Here is a 19916-nt window from a genome sequence, read left to right on the forward strand (position 1 = left end):
CTTCATTAAATTTTTATTCTGAGGGCCAAGTTTGGGGGGAAGGGGAGTGGTGGAGCTAGACAATGAACAAATAAGGAAAAGAGATGGCATATTAGGTGGCAGGGTTACCAGATTTGGCAAAGAAAAATACAGAATGCTTAGTTAAATTTGAATTTCAGATAAACGGCAAATAATTTTTTAGTATAAGTATATCCCATGCAATATTCAGGACATACTTATGCTAAAAATTATTCGTTATTTATCTGAAATTCAAATTTAACTGGGCATCTTTTATTTTAGCTAGTGACTCTGTTAGGTGGAAATAAGGCCGTGGGGAAAAATAAGGCAGGGAAAGGGAGGATTGAGTGTGGGGAGGGAGCAGGGGGTGAACCCGTAGTAAGGTCATTAGGGAGAACGTCACTGCTGTGATATTTGAACAAACATCCGAAAGAAGGAAGAGCATTTTCAAAGAACAGAGTGGGGAAAGGACGGGAAGAAAAGAGGTTAAGAGATAATTCTAGGCCATATCAGGTAGGGCCTGTGAGAGTGTAGTAAGGACTTGGGCATCTGTTTCAAGGGAGGTGGGAGCTGCTGGCAGGTCTGAGTGGTCTCATAAAGGGTAGATCCTGGGTGCTGTACTGAGAATCACCCCAGTGGGAGTGGGGGAGGGCAGGGAGCCCAGTTGGGAGGCTTCCACAGTAAACCAGGCCCTCGCTTGGGCCAGCGGGTAGGGTAGTAGAGTATTGAGGATGAAGCCAGATTTGCCAAGGTATTGGATATGGGGGTGTACGAGAGACAGAGGAGTCAGAGATGAGTTCAAAAATTTTGGTCTGCGCCTTTGGGGAGTTGCCATTTACCTGAATGGGAAAGTGTTTGAGAGGAGTAGCTGAGAGGGTGTTTAATGGCTTGGAAGTGGGTGGAGAGCAGAAAATCTTTTGGATATGGTGGGATCGAGAGGCTTATCAGGCGTCCAAGTGGAGATGATGTTGATTGCGATTTGGATATTCATGGCTGGAATTGAGGAGAGGGGACCGGGGATTGTGAAAGATGGGCTAGGATTGGGTCCATGTGCAGAAGGAAAGGTCCCAGAGATGCGCCCCAGGGCACACCAGCATTTAGAGGTCAGGGAGGCTGGAAGGGGTGGCTGGAGAGACTGTGAAAGGGAGCTAAGAATCCCAGTTAGATTTCTAAGATCCGGTTGAGTCCTGGGTGAAAATGGTGCTGTGAAGGAGTGTGGCCTCCTCTCCAGTTCTTTGATGCGCGAGAGGCCCACGCAGGGAGGCCAGGCCTCTGATACCGGCATCACCCGAGATGCCACACGCCCACTCCTATCCTTGCACACTTGATCGCATTTGGCATTGTAATGCCGGTGGCAGTGTGGTGTTCGGGGGCAGAGAACATACCTTCTTTGTCTTCACATCCCCAGCACCTAACTGAGCACCAGGCATGAGACAGCGATCAAGAAATTCGCGCTGAACAGAAGGCTAATTATACCACCCCAGGGCTTTGAGTTTATCAATCTACAATAGATAAGGATCCCTTGGGTGATCATGTAACTTGTTCAAACCGAGACAGTTTTGAGAGTGAAAGGGGGGAATGCTATAAATAATTTCGCTGGGACGACAGTTGTAACCCAGAACTGTTTGGCAAACTGGGCGCATATGGTCACCTCGAGAGTAGCTCTTATAAATGAGGCTCCCAGGGCTAAATCGTCAGCTAGTGAGTAATAACAGTGTGAAAGGGTACTCGCAAGTGCACAGAGGTGCTTAGTAATTAGCGGTTGAATTTGAATCTAACCATATCACGCTTCTTTTGAAGGCCCTGGACTCCTCAGAGGAGTCCTGGGGGTTCCTGGGGATGCCTGTCCACCCACAGCAGCCCTGAGGCGACTGCTTTTGCTCTGGCCCCAAAGGTCTTGAAACCCCTGTGCAAGTGAAGTGCAGTCAGCCACCTGCTTACCTCTGCCACCCCTGATTCTCCCGTGTCTTAAGATACTAGTATTTACTGTGGTGGTAATCATTTCACAATATATAAGTGTATCAATTCAATACATTGTACACCTCAAACTCAGACAAGGTTATATGTCAATTATATCTCAATGAAGCTGGAAAAAAGAATAGTATTGGCAGCCCCACAGAATGCAAGCTCGGGGAGTCCCAGACATTTTGGTCTCTGCTCCGGTCTCCTCTAAAATTGCCCCATCGGTTTCTGTCTCTTATCCTGCTTTACTCTTCAGAGCACTTATCACTATGTGACATTTATATGCACATTATCTGTTCGTTGTCTGTCTCCCTAATTATAATGTGGATCCTCTGAGGGAAGGGAATTAAGTCTATCTAGATCGCCATTTCACTACACTTCCTAACTCCTTTCAGTGTTTGGAGCAGTCACTCAATAAATATTTGCAAAAAAATGAATCAATCAATTAATCAGCAAACCAACCTTTGAGACAAGAATGCTCTCCTGGGCAGGGGAGGGGCTGTTGCTATTTTGTCTAAAATCTCTTCCAGAAACCTCTTTTTTTAAATTTTGTAAGGTTTTTAGAGCAATGTACATAATGATCTGGTTTCAGCTGTAATTTCTGTGCCCATTTGTCTCTGGTGGTGATCTTTATGATATTAACAAGAGAGCTGGCAAACTGAGGGACCCTGTGGGCCCCCAACAGAATGTGTGATAGATACACAGGAGTCGGATAACCTGATCGCCGTAATGTCTGTGGTTTAGCGTAATCAAGGTTCATTTTTTTGAACGCATTGGAATGTGGACATTCTTGGCCGAGTGGAACTGCTGGGTGGTTTACCTCCAGACCACCCCAGGGCCTAGGTTCCTTCTGTCTAGTTATGACGCCATTCCCCAGGCTCTGGGAAGCTTCTGCTGGAGATTTTGAATTTAACCAGCCAAAGGGGAAAGAGAAAGGGCACGGAAGATTATTCAGGAGGTCAGGGGCCAGGACTACAGGTGGCCCACATCACTTCTGCCCACATGGCATTGCCCGGGATTAGAACAAGACCCCAGCTAGATGAAGGGGACTGGAAAATACACTTTTCTTCTGTGTGCACAGGAGGATGTTATGGTTTGAATACATGGACAGACAAAATGTGGCTGCTGCCATGGTAGATCCAGGTAGATTGTACAGCGAGTCAAAGCTGCAACTCCCCGCGATGTTCCGATGCAAGAGAGCATCCCGGCACAATTGAAAAAGCGACACCTTAGAGACAGCTGACCAGCAGCCACTAGGAAGCAGTGGGGGACTCCTTCCCTAGGAGGCCAGGGCCTGCCTAATCTGACCCAGGAATACAATGTCAGAAAAGCCATCAGCCCTGTTCCTGGCTCTCGGGTAGCAGGCAGGCGTGGGATGCCTAAATGATGCCAGGTCCGGATCCCGTTCTGCAGGTCAGCCGACCCAGCCCAGGCAACCCGAGAGGGGGCCAAGAAGCCAGTCTCGGCAGCTCCCGCGGCCTCCCGCCTGCAGGATGATTTGCTGTGTGGGTGTCTACCTTTGGATGACCCATCTTCCATAATCCTCTGCCTCCCCGGCATACCTGGTACATACCTTCCCCTCCCCATGTCCCCACTTTCTACTTTTCCTTTCCAGAAGCCTCCATCCCAGCCAGGAGGCCCTTTGAAACTCAGAAGAGTCTCTCCCTGGCACTTCTGCTCTCTTGATCCCCACCCACTCCTGCTTGGGAAAGGTTGGAGGGGCCATTCTCCCCTGGAAGCTCCCAGCTGGAAACGAGCTGCCGGAGGGATGGCTCTGGGCTGGGGAGGGGTAGGGAGGGAAAACTGGAAGCCTTGTCTCCAGGCTTTAGCTTCATTATTTGTTTGACCCCGATTCCCAGAATAGCAAACAGCTCGACACACCCAGACTTAAATGTTAGCACCAAAGTGCCCTCCAGGCAAGGGTTAGCACTGTGTTTCTGTTTGCACGCCGGGGACAGCATGTCCATGTGGATGGTGAGGAATTGGTGGGACTTGAGATCTCTGACTCCGCGCTGTGGAATTGTGACTACGCGTCCTCTGCTGCTCCCCTTTGTTTGTTTCCTCCTCGGCTGAAAGATCCCATTCTCCCCAGATGACCGGAATGGGAGAGCAGTCTCCTCTCCCTCGGGCATGGGAGTCGGTGGCTTCCAAGAACTGAGTCTCATGGTGGGAGAGGCTCCAGTGACCGGGAGGCTTCGTGTGGGAACAGCGTTGGGTTGTTATGGGTGCCGTGGAAGTGGAGCAGGGGCCTGGTGGGGACCCGTGAGCAGATGGGGCCCAGAGCTGAGTGAGGGGCAGGCAGGTGAGGCCGGGGAGGGAGTGGGCGCCCAGGGCAGTTAGGTGTCTGCCAGGGGCAGTGCACTGGTGCGGTTCGCTGCTGCCCTCCACCTCGCCTTAAACCTCCGTAAGCACCTGGAGACATTTTAGAAGAATCCACACAACAGAAAAAATGGAGAAGTAACCTAAGATTGATGTGACCTTCTTAGTGGGCAGTGTTAGGAAGGGTGGGGCTCCGAGGGTCGCAGAGCTGGGGGCTGCTCAAAAGTGGATGTTGACAGATGGACTCTGAACTCCAGCTCTGCCCCTCCCCACTCCTTTCCCAATTTATCTCAAAGAACGTGCAAAACTCTTTTCAGTCTCCAAGGGATTGCTGTTCTGGCGGTTTCGACCCCTTCTGAGGATCCTGAGATGAAACAGAATGGTTCTTGTGAGTCTGTGTGGCAAAGCGAGGCCGGATGGAACTTTCTGCCCTTGTTGGTAGTTGAAGAACAGGAGTGTTTGTCCTTATGGGTGTATGTGGATACTTGCGTTATGTCCAGGTGAAGAAATCACCTTCCCAGCGATTCCATCCTGCTAATTAATCTAGCTGTCCTGGATGACTTTTCAAATATATTATTTTCATGATGTCAAAAGTAATCAAGGGCATTTCCTGGCGGTCCAGTGGTTAGGACTCCGTGCTTCCAGTGCAGGGGGCACAGGTTCAGTCCCTGGTTGGGGAACTAAGATCCCACAAGCCGTGCAGTACGGTCAAAAAAAAAGAAAAAAAAAGTAATCGTAAAAATCCATTTGGAAGTCAGCTGTGTTATATCACATATATAACAATTTTGGCTAATACAAAACTCACATGCACACACTCACTCAAAAAGATAAGGCTGAACCTCTTCAGATTGCCCACATATTTACCAACCTGAGATATGGCATTTTCTGCACCTGGCTTTATCCCGTAGATCCTATTACCTCTGTGTCTTTAGAGAAGAAACCACAAATAAGGTAGCCGTCGCGTGAGCCCATATAATGAGAAGGTAAACTAAGTGAATGGAATTATAGTTACTCTCCCAATATCTTTTTTTTTTTTCCAACCCAAAGGTCTTTATTGGATGCTTACTAATGATTAGCACAGGCTGGGTGCTAAGGGAAATTCCAAAGAAACACGTGCATGAAAGCTCACAATAAACAGTCGCGTACTCTTCTCACAATTTTCTTATTGATCCTGCAGTATCAATGGCACAGGTAATGTTATCGCACTCTCCATTTTGTAAGTAGGAAATCAAGACAGACAGACACCAGACGGCTTGGCTAAAACCACATGTAGAGTTGGCAGTGGAGCAGGGCCTAGTACTCAGGGCTTCTGTGTAATTCCTACCGCCATCCCCTTCCCTGTTGAAAAAATACTTCACTCAATAATTGCGTAACATGAGGTGCTCCCATGTTCAAGGTGATTTTCAGTGGAAGACTCTTCTTCTCATCATTTGAAGAAAAAGGGAACCATTTCCACCCATTCTTCCAGATTTCAATTCCATTATTTCAGGAGTGATTTGAGCCTCCCTGGTTTCATACTGAGTCCCAGAGCCTTTTTATTTATTTGTTTTTTTCAATGTCTTTTAATCCAATAGTTCTGTCTTCTCCCCCTTCTACACGTACTGCTGAAACTAATGAAAAGGAGAATGAACTAATTGGGCTCTTTTTTTTTCCTTCCCTTTCCTCATCAGTATCTGATGGAGAAGCTGTAATTAGCCATGTAATGAGAAGTGAAGGGTAAACGAGAAGAATTATTCCCAGAACACACATCTAGGGGTGAAAAACTGGAGCAGGACAAAGAGCCAGAGATTACAGTATTTTCTGTGCCTAAGCAAGGCTGTTGTACCTACAGTTCTAGACACGAGCATTTCTAGGTAAAGAAGAGGGAAACTGTATTGGTGTCAGTGCCTCTGGAGGAGCTAGTTTACGTGTAAACTCTGGACACGTGTTGGTTTATATCACTGGTGTCAAGATTTAGTTCTCTGAGACTCTATCCTAAAACTCTTAAATATTGGGTGTATTTTCTGTACTTAATTTTTTAAGATAATTAGCAAATACACTCTTAAATTGGAAACTTATTTTTTAAAAATAATTTAGAGTATATTTATAATAAAAAATTTTTAAAAATTAAAAAAATGGGACTTCCTTGGCAGTCCAGTGGTTAAGACCCCGTGCTTCAAAGGCAGGGGGCGCGAGTTCAGTCCCTGGTCGGGGACCTGGGATCCCACATGCTGCGTGGCGCAGCACAGCCAAAAAATAATGAAAAAATTAACAAATAGAATTTAAAAGATTTAAATTTGCATATCTAATAGCAGTTCAACCATGCTTATTTTATTAATGAAGACAGTGAGGCTGAGAGAGGTCCCATCGTTTGTCCTGAGTCTAGGATTAAAGGCAGGACTCCTGAGACCCAGCCCTGTGCTTTTCCAGGGAATGCAGTGGACGAGGATACCTTACTCTGCCTGAGTCTGCGTTACTGTATATGAGCTGCTCTCCATGAAGAGAACTTGCAAGCTTCTCAAGTACTTCAGAATGCTTATTACTTTCTCTTCCTATTCTGTTTTTTGTTCTGTTTTGTTTTGGTGTTTTTTTTTTAAGAAGTAACTCCTGGGACTTCCCTGGTGGCGCAGTGGTTAAGAATCCGCCTGCCATTGTAGGGAACATGGGTTCGAGCCCTGGTCCAGGAAGATCCCACATGCCGTGGAGCAACTAGGCCTGTGCGCCACAACTACTGAGCCTGTGCTCTAGAGCCTGTGAGCCACAGCTACTGAGCCTGTGTGCCACAACTACTGAAGCCCGCATGCCTAGAGCCTGTGCTCTGCAACAAGAGAAGCCACCGCAATGAAAAGCCTGCGCACTGCAACGAAGAGTAGCCCCCACTCGCCGCAACTACAGAAAGCCCGCACGCAGCAACGAAGACCCAACACAGCCAAAAATAAATAAATAAAAAATAAATAAATCATTAAAAAAAAGAAGTAACTCCTCTTTCTCAGTTAACTGGAATAGTTAAACCTGACACTCCATTTGCCATCCATTGAGAATGAGCGGAGATTCGCTATGCGTGGTCATTGCCAGCCTCAGTTGCTCAGTTCTAAGTAGGAATCACTTGTTGCTACCTGGCCAGCTCAGAGGCCAGGTGTCTAGGTCAGGACCTTCAAAATGCACCATCTCTCTTCCCTTTTCATTGAGTATTTCAGATAAAGTCTGTTTCAAGTAAAACGTGTCTAAGCCTTTACATCCCCTCGATTATTACCTGTAATAATTATTCTTCGGCTTGCTTGGTTTGTGATAACAGGGAGAAATTGAATTTTCAAGTGGTTCACGTGTCCATGATTATAACGGCTATTTTTGGTCTTGGAGATAAAACAGATGTTTCAGAAACCACCTTCAGATTATAAAAATATACAAAATCCTGTTACCAGGATGAAACTGTGTTTAAAAATAAAGAAATAATCAGAATCACGGAAGTTAACTTTTCTGTAATTACAGATGAAGGTGAAGGGTAACCCAAATTGCCTGCAAACTAGTCCGACCAGGGGTTCTCGTTTTGAATAACCTCAGGGAAAGAGTCAGAAATTGTAGAGTTTTTGCTGCAACATCTTGATTTCTAAAGTGCAGTTTTGCATATTTCTTTCGATTGTTGATTTGCTCCCCTTCTTGCCACACACACACACACACACACACACACACACACACGCATGCACAAATGTGCTAAGTTGCATTCATGTTTTAACAGCTGCTCCAAATGCTCTTGGTGCTCTGTAGATGAGATTTCTAGTGTGAAATCATTAATTGTGAGCTGTATCTTTTTTGTTTTTCAGAGCAAGGAAAGAGCAATTTGCAGGTAGCATCCTTAGAAGATGCAGAATGTCGCAGAACCAAGGAACGCCTTTCTAATGGAAACAGTCGCGTTTCAGCTTCCAAATCTTCCCGAAACATCCCAAGGAGACACACTCTAGGTGGACCTCGAAGTTCCAAAGAAATACTGGGAATGCAAACATCAGAGATGGATCGTAAGAGAGAAGCTTTCCTAGAACATCTGAAGCAGAAATACCCCCATCATGCCACAGCCATCATGGGCCACCAAGAGAGGCTGAGAGACCAGGTACAGATATATGCTGCCGTTTCACTCTGCAGAGCTCATTCTTTTTTTTTTGTTTCTTCTTCTTCTTCCACTTTTATTGAGATATAATTGGTCTGTGGCACTGTACATTTAAAGTATATAGCATAATGACTTACATTCATCACGAAATGATTATCACAGAAAATTGAGTGAACATCTATCATCTCATTTAGTTACAAAATGAAAGAAATAGAAAAACAATTTTTTTCCTTGTGATGAGAACTCTTAGGGTTACTCTCTAAGCAGCTTTCATATATAACTTACAACAGTATTATTACATTTATCATGTTTACTTTACATCCCGAGTACTTATTTATTTTATGACTGGAAGTGTGTACCTCTTGACCACCTTCATCCGATTCCCCCTCCCCGTGCAAAGCTCATTCTTTAATGAACATGAGGGAAAGTAAAGACCTTCAGTTTAAAGGGGAAACAAATAGTTGAGTGCTTGTGCCCACTGTTGCGTTGTCCCAGATCTCTTTGGGGGGTTATGGGAAGGAGGCAGATTGGTTTGACCTGACGGCTTAGCCCTTTTTATCAGCAACAGTCAGAGAACCGGAGGTGAGAGAAGAGAGACCCGGAGGATATGCAGTTCCCCTAAAAGAACATCCCACCTTCAACCACAAATACATGTAAAGTGCAGGCAACGCACGGGTATCACTTGACTGAGTAAAGCACGGGACCAACTAATGTGTACCCCGATAGCACTGAGTGCTGGGCACAGTGAATGAATGAATACACGCATACATACGTACATAGATTTTTCAGGCTAAAACAGAGCATGCCAAGGGGTAGACTTGTGATGAACCCCTTTTCCTTAAAAAGCTGACATTAGGGTTTTGTTTTCTGCTCTTTTCTCTTTTCTAATCGGAGATGTTTTCCTTTTGCGCGCTTGGCTTTCTGCTGTCATCAGCTACCTGTTTTCTCAGGTTATCTTGACAACCATACAGATACCACCCGACTGTGGCTCGGGATGCTTTTGTTTCTTGGCTGTGTGTATAGTTACTTGTTAGCAGACAGCGTGGGTTTGGGGTTACAGGAGATGGGGGGGCCACCCTCCTCTGTACCCCTCACAGATAGGCGTCTCCATCTGCGGATGGAGACCATGGTAACGGAAGCAGAGCACACTTAGCCATAGGACTGGTCGGGACAAGGGCAGGCTGTTATTGATTTCGACACTAATCGAAATTAGTAGAGGGACAGGTAGAGAGACAAGCTCTGTGTTTTAAGTCTGCTCTCTCGCCAGTTAGTTACAAAAGCGATGTCTAACTCGGCTTTTGATCGTCCGTGGAAATGGAGATTGGCACCAGCCTGAGTAATTTAAATCTATACTTTATCCTCAATCTCCTGTGCCCCTTTAAATGGAAGCTTCTCTTCTATGAAATCTTCATCAGAGTGCCTAAAAATGTGAAATATGCCTCATGAACTGTATGTTGAAAAGTTCACATTCCCAAGAGGCAGTAGGCCCAGAAGAAGAGAAACAAAAGAAGAATCCGGGTTGATGTAGTAGAGATGAGCAGATTAATTCTTCAGTAAATAAGAAAAGGATGGCCATCTTCACTTCAAGCATGTATAGAAAATACCCCTATTTTCTTTTATTTCTATTTATTTATTTTTTAAATTTATCTCCCCATCCCAGTTTTATTGAGATATAGTTGACATATAACAAAAATACCTCTATTTTCTATTGATAGTTGGACACCGTCCATTTAATTAATGGAGTTTGTGCCTCTCTCTGTGTCATAATATATGAGGCATCATACTTTATCCAGTGCTCTTCAGATCGAGGAAACTCAGGACAGTTACGCTTATACAATTTGGTAAAGAAAAGTTGGAATTTGAATCCAGTTAAGTCTAAATCCTTGTTTATTCCACTGTTCTATTAGTTGAAAATCATTGCGTATAGAGTAGATAGTATGGTCTGTGTATGAGGTATAAGGGACATGGTGTGTGTGTGTGTGTGTGTGTGTGTGTGTGTGTGTGTGTGTGTGAGAGAGAGAGAGAGAGAGAGAGAGAGAGAGAGGGAGAGAGAGAGACAGACAAAGAGACAAAGATAGAGAGAGAAAGAGGCTATAGGGACAGCCATCTGGGTGAAGGAGGCTAGAGAGTTGATTTGTGTTGAGTGAGGAAGGCAAATGTATATTTTTGAAGTTAAAATGTATTATTTTGCAGAGAAATATAGAAATTAGTCTGTCAAAAATGGTAAATTTTCCATTTAAAAAATTTTTCAATTGCTGTAACTGTTATTATTTGTGATGTCATGATTGTTGCTACTACCACGATGATGATGGCTTTGGATAAAGTTATTATATGGGGAGCCTAAAAATAACCAGAAAGTTGTAAAGGGCGATGGTGTCAAAAGACAGAGAGTAATGAATGTGGCTGAGTGGCCTCAAGCTCCAATCTCCTGTCACTTGCATCTCCGCCATAATGTAGTCTGGCCACGGCTGGTCAGCTGCCCCTTCGTTGGGTAATTTGAGATGAATTCTTGCGTATTCCAAGCTGACTATCCAAAAGGGGAAAGGTTGTGATGCGTGGATCTGTGTGTACGTTGTTCCTTCTGCTGCTGTGTTGCAAAGGAACCTTAATCAGCACTGTAAACATGAGAGATAAGCTTAGGTGACGACTTAGGAAATTCCTATAGACAGCACTTCACCTTCTGTCTTTTTCATTCTTTTTCTCCTACCGCCCATTTCCTCTTTCCTGTCCTCTTCTCCGCAACACGCTTTGCTCCTCCCTGACCTTCTGACAATGGATGACTCCAGGCTTCCTTTACAGGAAGATCACGTGACCGGTCGTAAGGAGGAATGCACATATCACAAGTCTGATGCACTTTCCAGATAGGGAGTTTCTAAACACCACAGACTCTTCTGGTGGCTGTTTTCTTGGTTGCTTCCCAGAAAAGTGGCCTTAGTGAGAAGAGTGCCAGTGAGAGAAGTCAAGGATAACGTGACGAAAATGCTGTATCCAGTACTATACATGAAATATCTTGGTGCTGAGGGAATCCGGGTTCTAATTCCTTGGTATCAAACATCTGGAGAATCAGAGCACGCCTTATGTTTTGAAATATGAATTCAAACACTTGGAAGATTCCTGGTTGAAAACTTATACTGGAGACTTTGAAAATAAGTCAGTCAAGAATTTCCTTCTGTCTAAATTATTGAAAAGCACAAAGGTTTCCTTTACTCTCTTCTACTGTCTTTAAAAAATGCAGGTGACAGTATTGCGGAATAGGGCTTATCTGCATAATAGTAGACGGGATCTTTATTGACTCCCCAGCAGACTCCTGTGAGGCAGGCAGGCTGTGAAGCTGCATCATCTGGCAGCGAAAAGGCTTGGCTCTGGGGTCAGGCAGGACTGGGTTGGAATCCAGTCTCCACCATATGCTCGTTGCATGATTTGGAGCTAATGACTTAATCTTTCTGTTTCAGTTACCTCATTTGTCAAGGGAAGATAATACCTATATCACAGAGTATTGAGAAAGCAAATGATGGATTCTCTTCCTGTTTCAGTGGCAGCTCTTAGCATGACAGTATTCTGATTTGTGATGTCCAGAAGAAGAGCCTCGGAGGCTCTTATTTTCAAATTAGTGTTTAAAGTCATTTCACTTTTTTATCAACACATATTTGGGTACCTGAAGGAGTTAATTTTTCCCATTGTCAGAGCACAATTTTGTTATAGTTCTGAAATTCGCTTGTATTTTTCCTTCATTAAAAGCTTCCAGTTTGGATTTCTTTCACTTATTCTTCCCATATATATTTATTTGGCACCTACCATGGAAAAGGCATTGTGAGAAATACAGACAAAGAGACATGGCCCCTGCCTTTAAGTCAGTAAAAGAAATGAGGCATTCACATGCAGAGACTAATCTTTCCAGATCCAGCCTAAATGTCACACCTGCTGAGCTGGTCATAGCATCTTGCAGTACCTGTATCTTGGCATCTAATCATGCCTTTATTGTGCTTTTACTTATGTTTCTTCTCTCATCTAAAATATGCTTTTGGAGCAAGAACTTTGTCTGAATCACCTTTGTAAAGTCAGCATTTATGGGAGCACACAACCGAAATTAGGCGTGATTAATTTTTGTTGAATGAATAAATGAATGAGTGAATACTTCTAATACAATTAGAATGTGACAGGTACCATTTGTTTGGTCCAGATAGCGGTGGGGAATCCAGGGGTAAAGAGATTGATGACAGTTTGGTCAGTCAGAAGGGACTGAGGCTAAGAAGCTAAGGAAGGCTAAACAATTTCCCTCAAGTCAGGAAGCCAGCAGGTCAGCCAGGGTCTGAATTTCCCAAGTCTGTGGTCTCTCCATTTGTTTTTGACCTTAGTGTTTGCTTCCTCTGCCTTTCATTTTTATAAAGTTTTGACAACAAATTATGTAGCTCACAGTGGGTCAGGCAATAGAGACATTCATTCCATTGCCATTTCTTTAAAAAGAGAAATCTTATTCAATTCCCGAGCATATGAGATAAACATAGAAAATAGATTCCAGTATATATTTTGCCTTGACAGAAAGTTACTTTTTTGAAATAGCTCTGAGTTCAGAAAGGTCTGTAGTTCAGCCATCTCTCTCGGTCATCGTCACTGTGTCACTCTACAGTGTGGAAGTGCTCTTCTTTCATGTCTTTTCTAGTGAAGAAACAGATGTCCAACTGGCCTCTCTCCTACAGAAGCCAGCTGTCCACTCCTCGTCTCAATAATTTTTCAGTCCTTATTCAGTCCTTATTCCTAGTTACACACAGAGTTTCTATCTAACTAACTAGGTATATAGTATCCTACAGAGTATTGTTTATGTGTGTTCTTGTATCTAACGTGGTCAAATCTTTGGAGGACAGAGGAACACAGTCGGACCTCCGTATCTGCGGGTTTCACATCCTTGGATTCAACCAACCACAGATAGAAAATATTGGGAAAGAAAAATTCCAGAAAGTTCCAAAAAGCAAAACTTGAATTTGCTGAGCTCTGGCAACTACTTCTATAGCCTTTGCATTATACTTAGAACTATTTATATAACATTCTATTGTATTAGGTATTATGTGACCTAGATGATTCATAGTATATGGGAGGATGTACATAGGTTATATGCTAACACTATGCCATTTTGTGAAAGGGACTTGAGCATCTTTGGATTTTGTTATCCGAAGTGGGTACTGGATCCAATCCCCCATGGCTCCCAGGGACCACTGTACATTTTAACTTAAAAGTCTAATGTGTTCTTCCGTTTAGTACAAAGAGTGAGAGAACTATAAAGGTTATTTTCCTTTAACGTGAACATTGTGGAGGGTTAAAATAAGGAGATAAGCACATGAACAATGACAGTATCTGAAATGGGGTCCATAAGTCCAGGAGGCATTTTGTCCGACCTGTTGCTGTCTCTGAGTGCCCCTCAGGTCTCCCTAGTGTCTCTCTTGTGTGTCCATGTGGAAATGACACTAGAGCTGTTTTCTCAGTGCCTGGTGAGTTGGGCACCACTTCCGCTGTCTACTGTATGTAGTCCAGCATATCTGGAGCCTGCATGTAATTATGCTGCCAACTGTGGAAGTGAAGAGAAGGAAGATATCTATCAGTCTGTTTAGTCAGAACCATCTCAAGTTCTAGTTCATGCTAGTCTTTTAAACAGCCTCTGAAGAACTTTATCCATTAGTGAAGAGCTGTACTATGGAACTTGGAACTAGAGTTTCAAGTTCAAGCTCAACATTATCCCTTCCTCCACTATGGAAGACAGTATGGAGTTTCCTTAAAAAACTGAAAATAGAGCTACCATATGATCTAGCAATCCCACTCCTGGGCATACATAGGAACAGACAAAAACTCTAATTTGAAAAGATAAATGCACCCCAATGTTCATAGCAGCACTATTTACAATAGCTAAGGCATGGAAACAACCAGAGTGGCCATCAACAGTCAGTTGGTTTAAGATGTGGTATATATATGCAATGGAATATTACTCAGCCATAAAGAAGAATGAAATAATGCCATCTGCAGCAATATGGATGGACCTAGAGATTATCATACTAAGTGAAGTAAGTCAGAGAGAGAAAGGCAAATATCATGTGATACCACTTATATGTGGAATCTAAAAAATAATACAAATGAATCTATCTGCAAAACAGAAACAGACTTACAGACATAGAAAACAAACTTTTGTTTACCAAAGGAGAAAGGGAGGAGAAGAGGGATAAGTTAGGAGTATGGGATTAACAGATACAAGCTACTGTACGTAAAATAGATAAGCAACAAGGATTTACTGTATAGCACAGGGAACTATATTCAATATCTTGTAATAACCTATAATGGAAAATAATCTGAAAAACATATATATATAACTGAATCACTTTGCTGTACACCAGATACTAACACAATATTGTAAATCAACTCTACATCAGTTAAAAAATAAACATCCATTCCTTTGACTGACATCTCCTTTTCAGATGGTATATAACTGATTTTGTCAAGAATCATGAAAATCACACAGTTAAAGACAGAAGACAAGAGAAGTCTTAACTGCATTTGAATCAGAAGAGCAGGTATTAAGAAATGAGCACTGTTGGGGCTTCCCTGGTGGCGCAGTGGTTGAGAGTCCGCCTGCCGATGCAGGGGACACGGGTTCGTGCCCCGGTCCGGGAGGATCTCACATGCCACAGAGCGTCTGGGCCCGTGAGCCATGGCGGCTGAGCCTGCGCGTCCAGAGCCTGTGCTCCACAACGGGAGAGGCCACAACAGTGAGAGGCCCGCGTACCGCAGGAAAAAAAAAAAAAAGAAGTGAGCACCATTTCCAGGTGGTAGAATGAAGGCATTCCTACTCCTGTTGCTTAGTAACTCACTGAGAACAATCAAGAGTATCAACAATGGAAAGAAAGAGGGGGTAAAAAAAAAACCCCAAAAAACCTCCGTCTTGCAAAAAACAAGGAAATTATAAGGATCTATGGAATGTTTCTGTGAAGTATCCACAGAATGTAGAAAGTGAAATAGTTTTTAAAAAGGAAAGTGTTCTACCAACAATTTATATGATCTTGACCTTACCTTCAGTAGAGGAAGCTTTCTGGATGAAAAGCCAAGTTCATAGATGAGAGGAGGCAGTGTTACCAGATCAAAATACTGCCAGTCGCAGAGAGCCTGTGATTTCAAGGGCTGTGCTGTGTGCCTCCCAGATGAAGAATGAGGGTAACACGATTTTAGGGCAAAGCAAGTAACATATTATTGTGGGGAAGGCGTTTGATGTCACAAATCACAGACGATGGTGCAGGTTACCTCTGCTGACTTCTCTCCCTTGCATGCTAGCTTTCAGTAGCTGGCTGGCCCCATTCAAATGGGAGTTATAAAGAGAAAGGAGCCAAGAGGAGAGGTATACCTTACAACTGACGTGTTAATCAGGATGGTCTTGATTATGCTGCATAACAAGTAAACCCTGTAGGTTTTTTGTGGTATGACACAAGGCCGTTTTATTTCTCATGCACACAAAGTCAGTTATTTGCACACCTCTTCAGAGAAGCTGTCCTTGCAGTGACTTTGTGATTCAGGCTATATCCATAGTGTGGTGATGCCATCTTAACACATGGATTCCAAGTCACCGTGACAGGGAAAGAGAGAGCCAATGGTTCCGCACAGACTCTTAAATATGTTGGCCCAGAAGCGGCATCTGTCACTTCCCTTCACCACAGCATCTTGGTTCTAACACCTACAGGGATATTTGCTTTATGCAGATTTGGGCTGTGGAGTTTAGTTTAAGAAAGAAATCCTCCCCCACCCCCATTTCCTTGTATTAGCTTTCCCAAATGTAATGAATGGTTTTATCTATTTTGTTGTACATAACACTTGATGCCTATCTGTACGCTAGCATCAATCACATTTATATGTAATATAAATATATTAACATAGATTTACATCTGCATGTAATGGCACCTTTTTCATTCAAGTATAGTTGATGTACTATATATATATATTTGTTTTTTGGGTTTTTTTAATACAGTTATTTATTTTATTTATTTATTTTTGGCTGCATTGGGTCTTCGTTGCTGCACACGGGCTTTCTCTAGTTGCAGCGAGTGGGGGCTAACTCTTCATTGCAGTGCATGGGCTTCTCATTGTGGTGGCTTCTCTTGTTGCGGAGCACAGGCTCTAGGCGCGTGGGCTTCAGTAGTTGTGGCACGTGGGCTCTAGAGCGCAGGCTCAGTAGTTGTGGTGCACGGGCCCAGTTGCTCTGCGGCATGTGGGATCTTCCAGGATCAGGGCTCGAACCCGTGTCCCCTGCATTGGCAGGCGGATTCTTAACCACTGCGCCACCGGGGAAGTCCCCTATATATATATTTTTGGCCGCACTGCATGGCTTTCGGAATCTTAGTTCCCTGACCCAGGGATCCAACCTGTGCCCCCTGCAGTGGAAGCATGGAGTCCTAACCACTGGACTGCCAGGGAAGTCCCGATGTACAGTATTATATGTTACAGGTGTACAAGGTAGTGAGTCACAATTTTTAAAGTTTATAGTTATTATAAAATATTGGTTATATTCCCTGTGTTGTACAGTATATCCTCGTAGCTTTTTTTATCCATAATGGTTTGTCTCTCTTAATCCCCATGTAATGACATCTTTAGACTTATTTTTGATGGATTTAATTGTGTCATAGCAGAACTTCCATCACAGTGGATCACGCCTCATGCCATGGATTTCAGACTATCAGTTTATACCTTGGGGATAGATGTAGTCCCTCTGTCATGTATGAAAAGCTCCAAATTAATCACATTTTTGTCTAGCCCATTTGTCTTAACCCTGATCAACCCAGATATGTGAAGTGTTCAAAATTCACAAACATGCACTGATATTCATGGATCAATGTATCAGCAAAGCCTGGAAAGGAAGGCTAATGGGAACTAAAGATACACTAAGACCATAGACGTAGTGGAGGGCTTGGGATCTGGTAAAAGGCTAACATTGTAGAGGGATAGGTTTTATACAATTATGCATGTTTTGTAAATAAATAAATAAACAAATGAAAAGCTTATAAGTTATAGTAAAGGAGATAGACCCCCAGCTAAGAATTTCCTCTTTACAGCTATTACTTTATCCTAATCCAAAGTGGAAGATGACGGTAGAATAGCCATGTTTAGCATCAGAAACATATTTAGCTGTTTAAACTAATGACTGAATTGGGGTTTACAGACCAATTTCTTGCCTAAATCTTAAGGGAAAAGGAAACAGCTTCTTGGCAGTTAAGAAATCTAATACAGTGTATGCAGAGCAAATAATAATACCAAGTCACAACAGGAAGAGGGAAGAAGCACCCTTACACAGACTGCCGTGCACGCAGAGAATCTTAGTTCAACGTTCAGGTTTTCTTTAGCACTGTTTTCTCAGCTGTTATTTATCGTGGTGGAAAAGTGGAGAAGACCTACAAGGACTACCTATTATCGGCAGCCGCCAAAACTGTGACACTGTTGCTCTTTACACATATAAGTATAGTCCATCCTCCCCCAAACCCAGTGGGGTAGGCACTATTTATTATGAACTTTACTTAACAGAATGGCACAGAGCAGTTAGATCTTGCCCAAAGTGACACAGCAGGTAGGTAGCAGCACCAGGACTTAGTCTTATTACCTGGGTTTGGGAGCCCTGCTCTCACCCTCCAGATTATCCCATCTTTCTGATCAGTGACAGAATCCAAAGATACTCCAAAACATTGAAGAAATAAGGAAGGACTGGAATGGGAGAGCAGTTTGCCCAGCATCAATATGTAAGAAATTTAGTGGTGATCCCAGAATGGCTGAAGTACCAGCCTCCTGATTAGCTCAGCCTTTAATCAGTTTGGGGAAGAAAAGGAATTTGGCACAAGAGAAGCAATGGCATCAATCGTGGTGTGTATCTGAGAAAGGTAAAAATTGAGAAGATGTTTCTATTGCCAGAGCAGTGCCTCCAGATGAAAGGAGCACATGTCATAACGGGATGACACAGTGTATTTGGAGAATGTATATTAGTGTATGTGTGAGTATGTATTTAATGAACTACCACAGGCTTGTGAATAAAGAATATGATAGGAAAGAATCAGTATAAAAAAATCTCTTGTTCTCAGAAATTTCAAATACTATTAGATATGTCAAAGGGAAACAATAGTCATCTAAAGTTGGATGTGATGGAAAACAACAGTAAAAAAACAATCAGAAGGAGCATTATGATACTTAACAGATGATGTTACTCAAGGAATCAGATGAAAGAGCTGCCCTGGAGATATTTCCCAGAAGACTGATAGTTTGCCCTGTGGCTTAGAGGGTGGGGGAGGTGTATTTCAGCAGATTTGGAATATTACGTAGTACGATGTGTGGTGGGGACTCAGAAAAAAAAGACTAAATTCAAGGGGGTGTAGTTTTTACTTGTAAACTTGACATCGAGTTTACATTACTCATACAGGATACAGAAAAAGAGAGAAAGAATACTGAATGGGGATCATTCATAGCGCATGGCTTTTGATCCATGTTTAATTGGGTACCACCAACCCCCGCGTTAGCTTTTATATTAAGAAGGGCTCTGCAAAAAAAAAAAAAAAAGAATCAAAATAAGATTCGACTGGAAAATCTGCTGAAGGATGCCTGGGAGTAGGTGGGAAAGTTGGGGGAAGTCAAAAACCCAAGTAGAGCTGTGCCGTGGCAGGAGACACCTGGAAAGTGATAATCAGTAAAACCTAGAGAAAATTGCCACCGAATTAGATGGAAATTTTGGTATTGAGGAATCCAGAAAAGACCGGCGGGATGCAGTCCACACATTGATGCAGAAGTTATATTGCAAACGTCTGAATTGTCCTAACTCTCCTCACTCATCAAGCTCACTTCTTCGCCATTATTCATCCTTCCCCCTGCAGTGTTTTCTTGGATTAATTCAGTCAAATGGTTACTTATCATGGTCCTACACTATGAGCTTGGCATTGGGCAGTATATAGAAAATACAAAACACAATACCTGCCCTGCCAAGTGTACATCGCTTTAGTGGAAAGAGTACCAACTTTTGGATCCAATATGAGTGAGTTGATATATGCTAAGATACTCAGCCGTGTGGTTGCAGGCCAGTCAGACCATTTCCCTGAGGCTTTTTCTTAACCATAGAAATGAGATAATAGTGTTGGGGTGCTGATTACATGAGATAATATATCTCTACTGTAACAGGTGTTGAATGCATGTCAAAACTCTTCTCATCAAGGAGAGCATTCTCCTGGGGAAGTCAAGGCCAGTGCCATTAGGGCAGCACGAAACAGTGTACGTTCTCAATGGCAATGATCGAGACCAGCATTTTGTAAAAGTATGTTCTACAGAATCCTAGATCCCTGGGCTGTTAATAGCTGTTTCGGGAATGGGGAGAAAGTTTCTAATTTGGGGACATTCTTGGTTAACCAAAGTTAAATGAATTTCTACATTGCAGGGCTGGTCAGATCTTTTAATGTGCCAGAAGGCATTGTGAATCCCAGGTGGGAGATTTGGGAGCAGGTGGGTGAGGAATGAAATAGGCAGTGTTTCCCAAACCTATTTGCTGAAGAATTATTGTTGGGTA

The 19916-nt window shown here is 43.2% G+C and overlaps 1 protein-coding gene across 18 annotated transcripts in view; it reads left to right on the top strand.

Moving 5' to 3' along the window:
• Positions 1-19916, top strand: part of KIAA1217 (KIAA1217 ortholog) — a 772703-nt gene that overhangs the window by 447273 nt on the left and 305514 nt on the right. For all 18 annotated transcript variants that reach the window (XM_067703131.1, XM_067703122.1, XM_067703241.1 and 15 more), the window contains one exon: positions 8079-8362. In XM_067703131.1, coding sequence (XP_067559232.1) covers positions 8249-8362 — 114 coding nt within the window. In that variant the 5' untranslated portion in view covers positions 8079-8248. The remainder of the gene's footprint in view (positions 1-8078; positions 8363-19916) is intronic.

Source organism: Pseudorca crassidens, chromosome 1, assembly GCF_039906515.1.
Source record: "Pseudorca crassidens isolate mPseCra1 chromosome 1, mPseCra1.hap1, whole genome shotgun sequence".
NCBI classification, from domain to species: Eukaryota; Metazoa; Chordata; class Mammalia; order Artiodactyla; family Delphinidae; genus Pseudorca; species Pseudorca crassidens.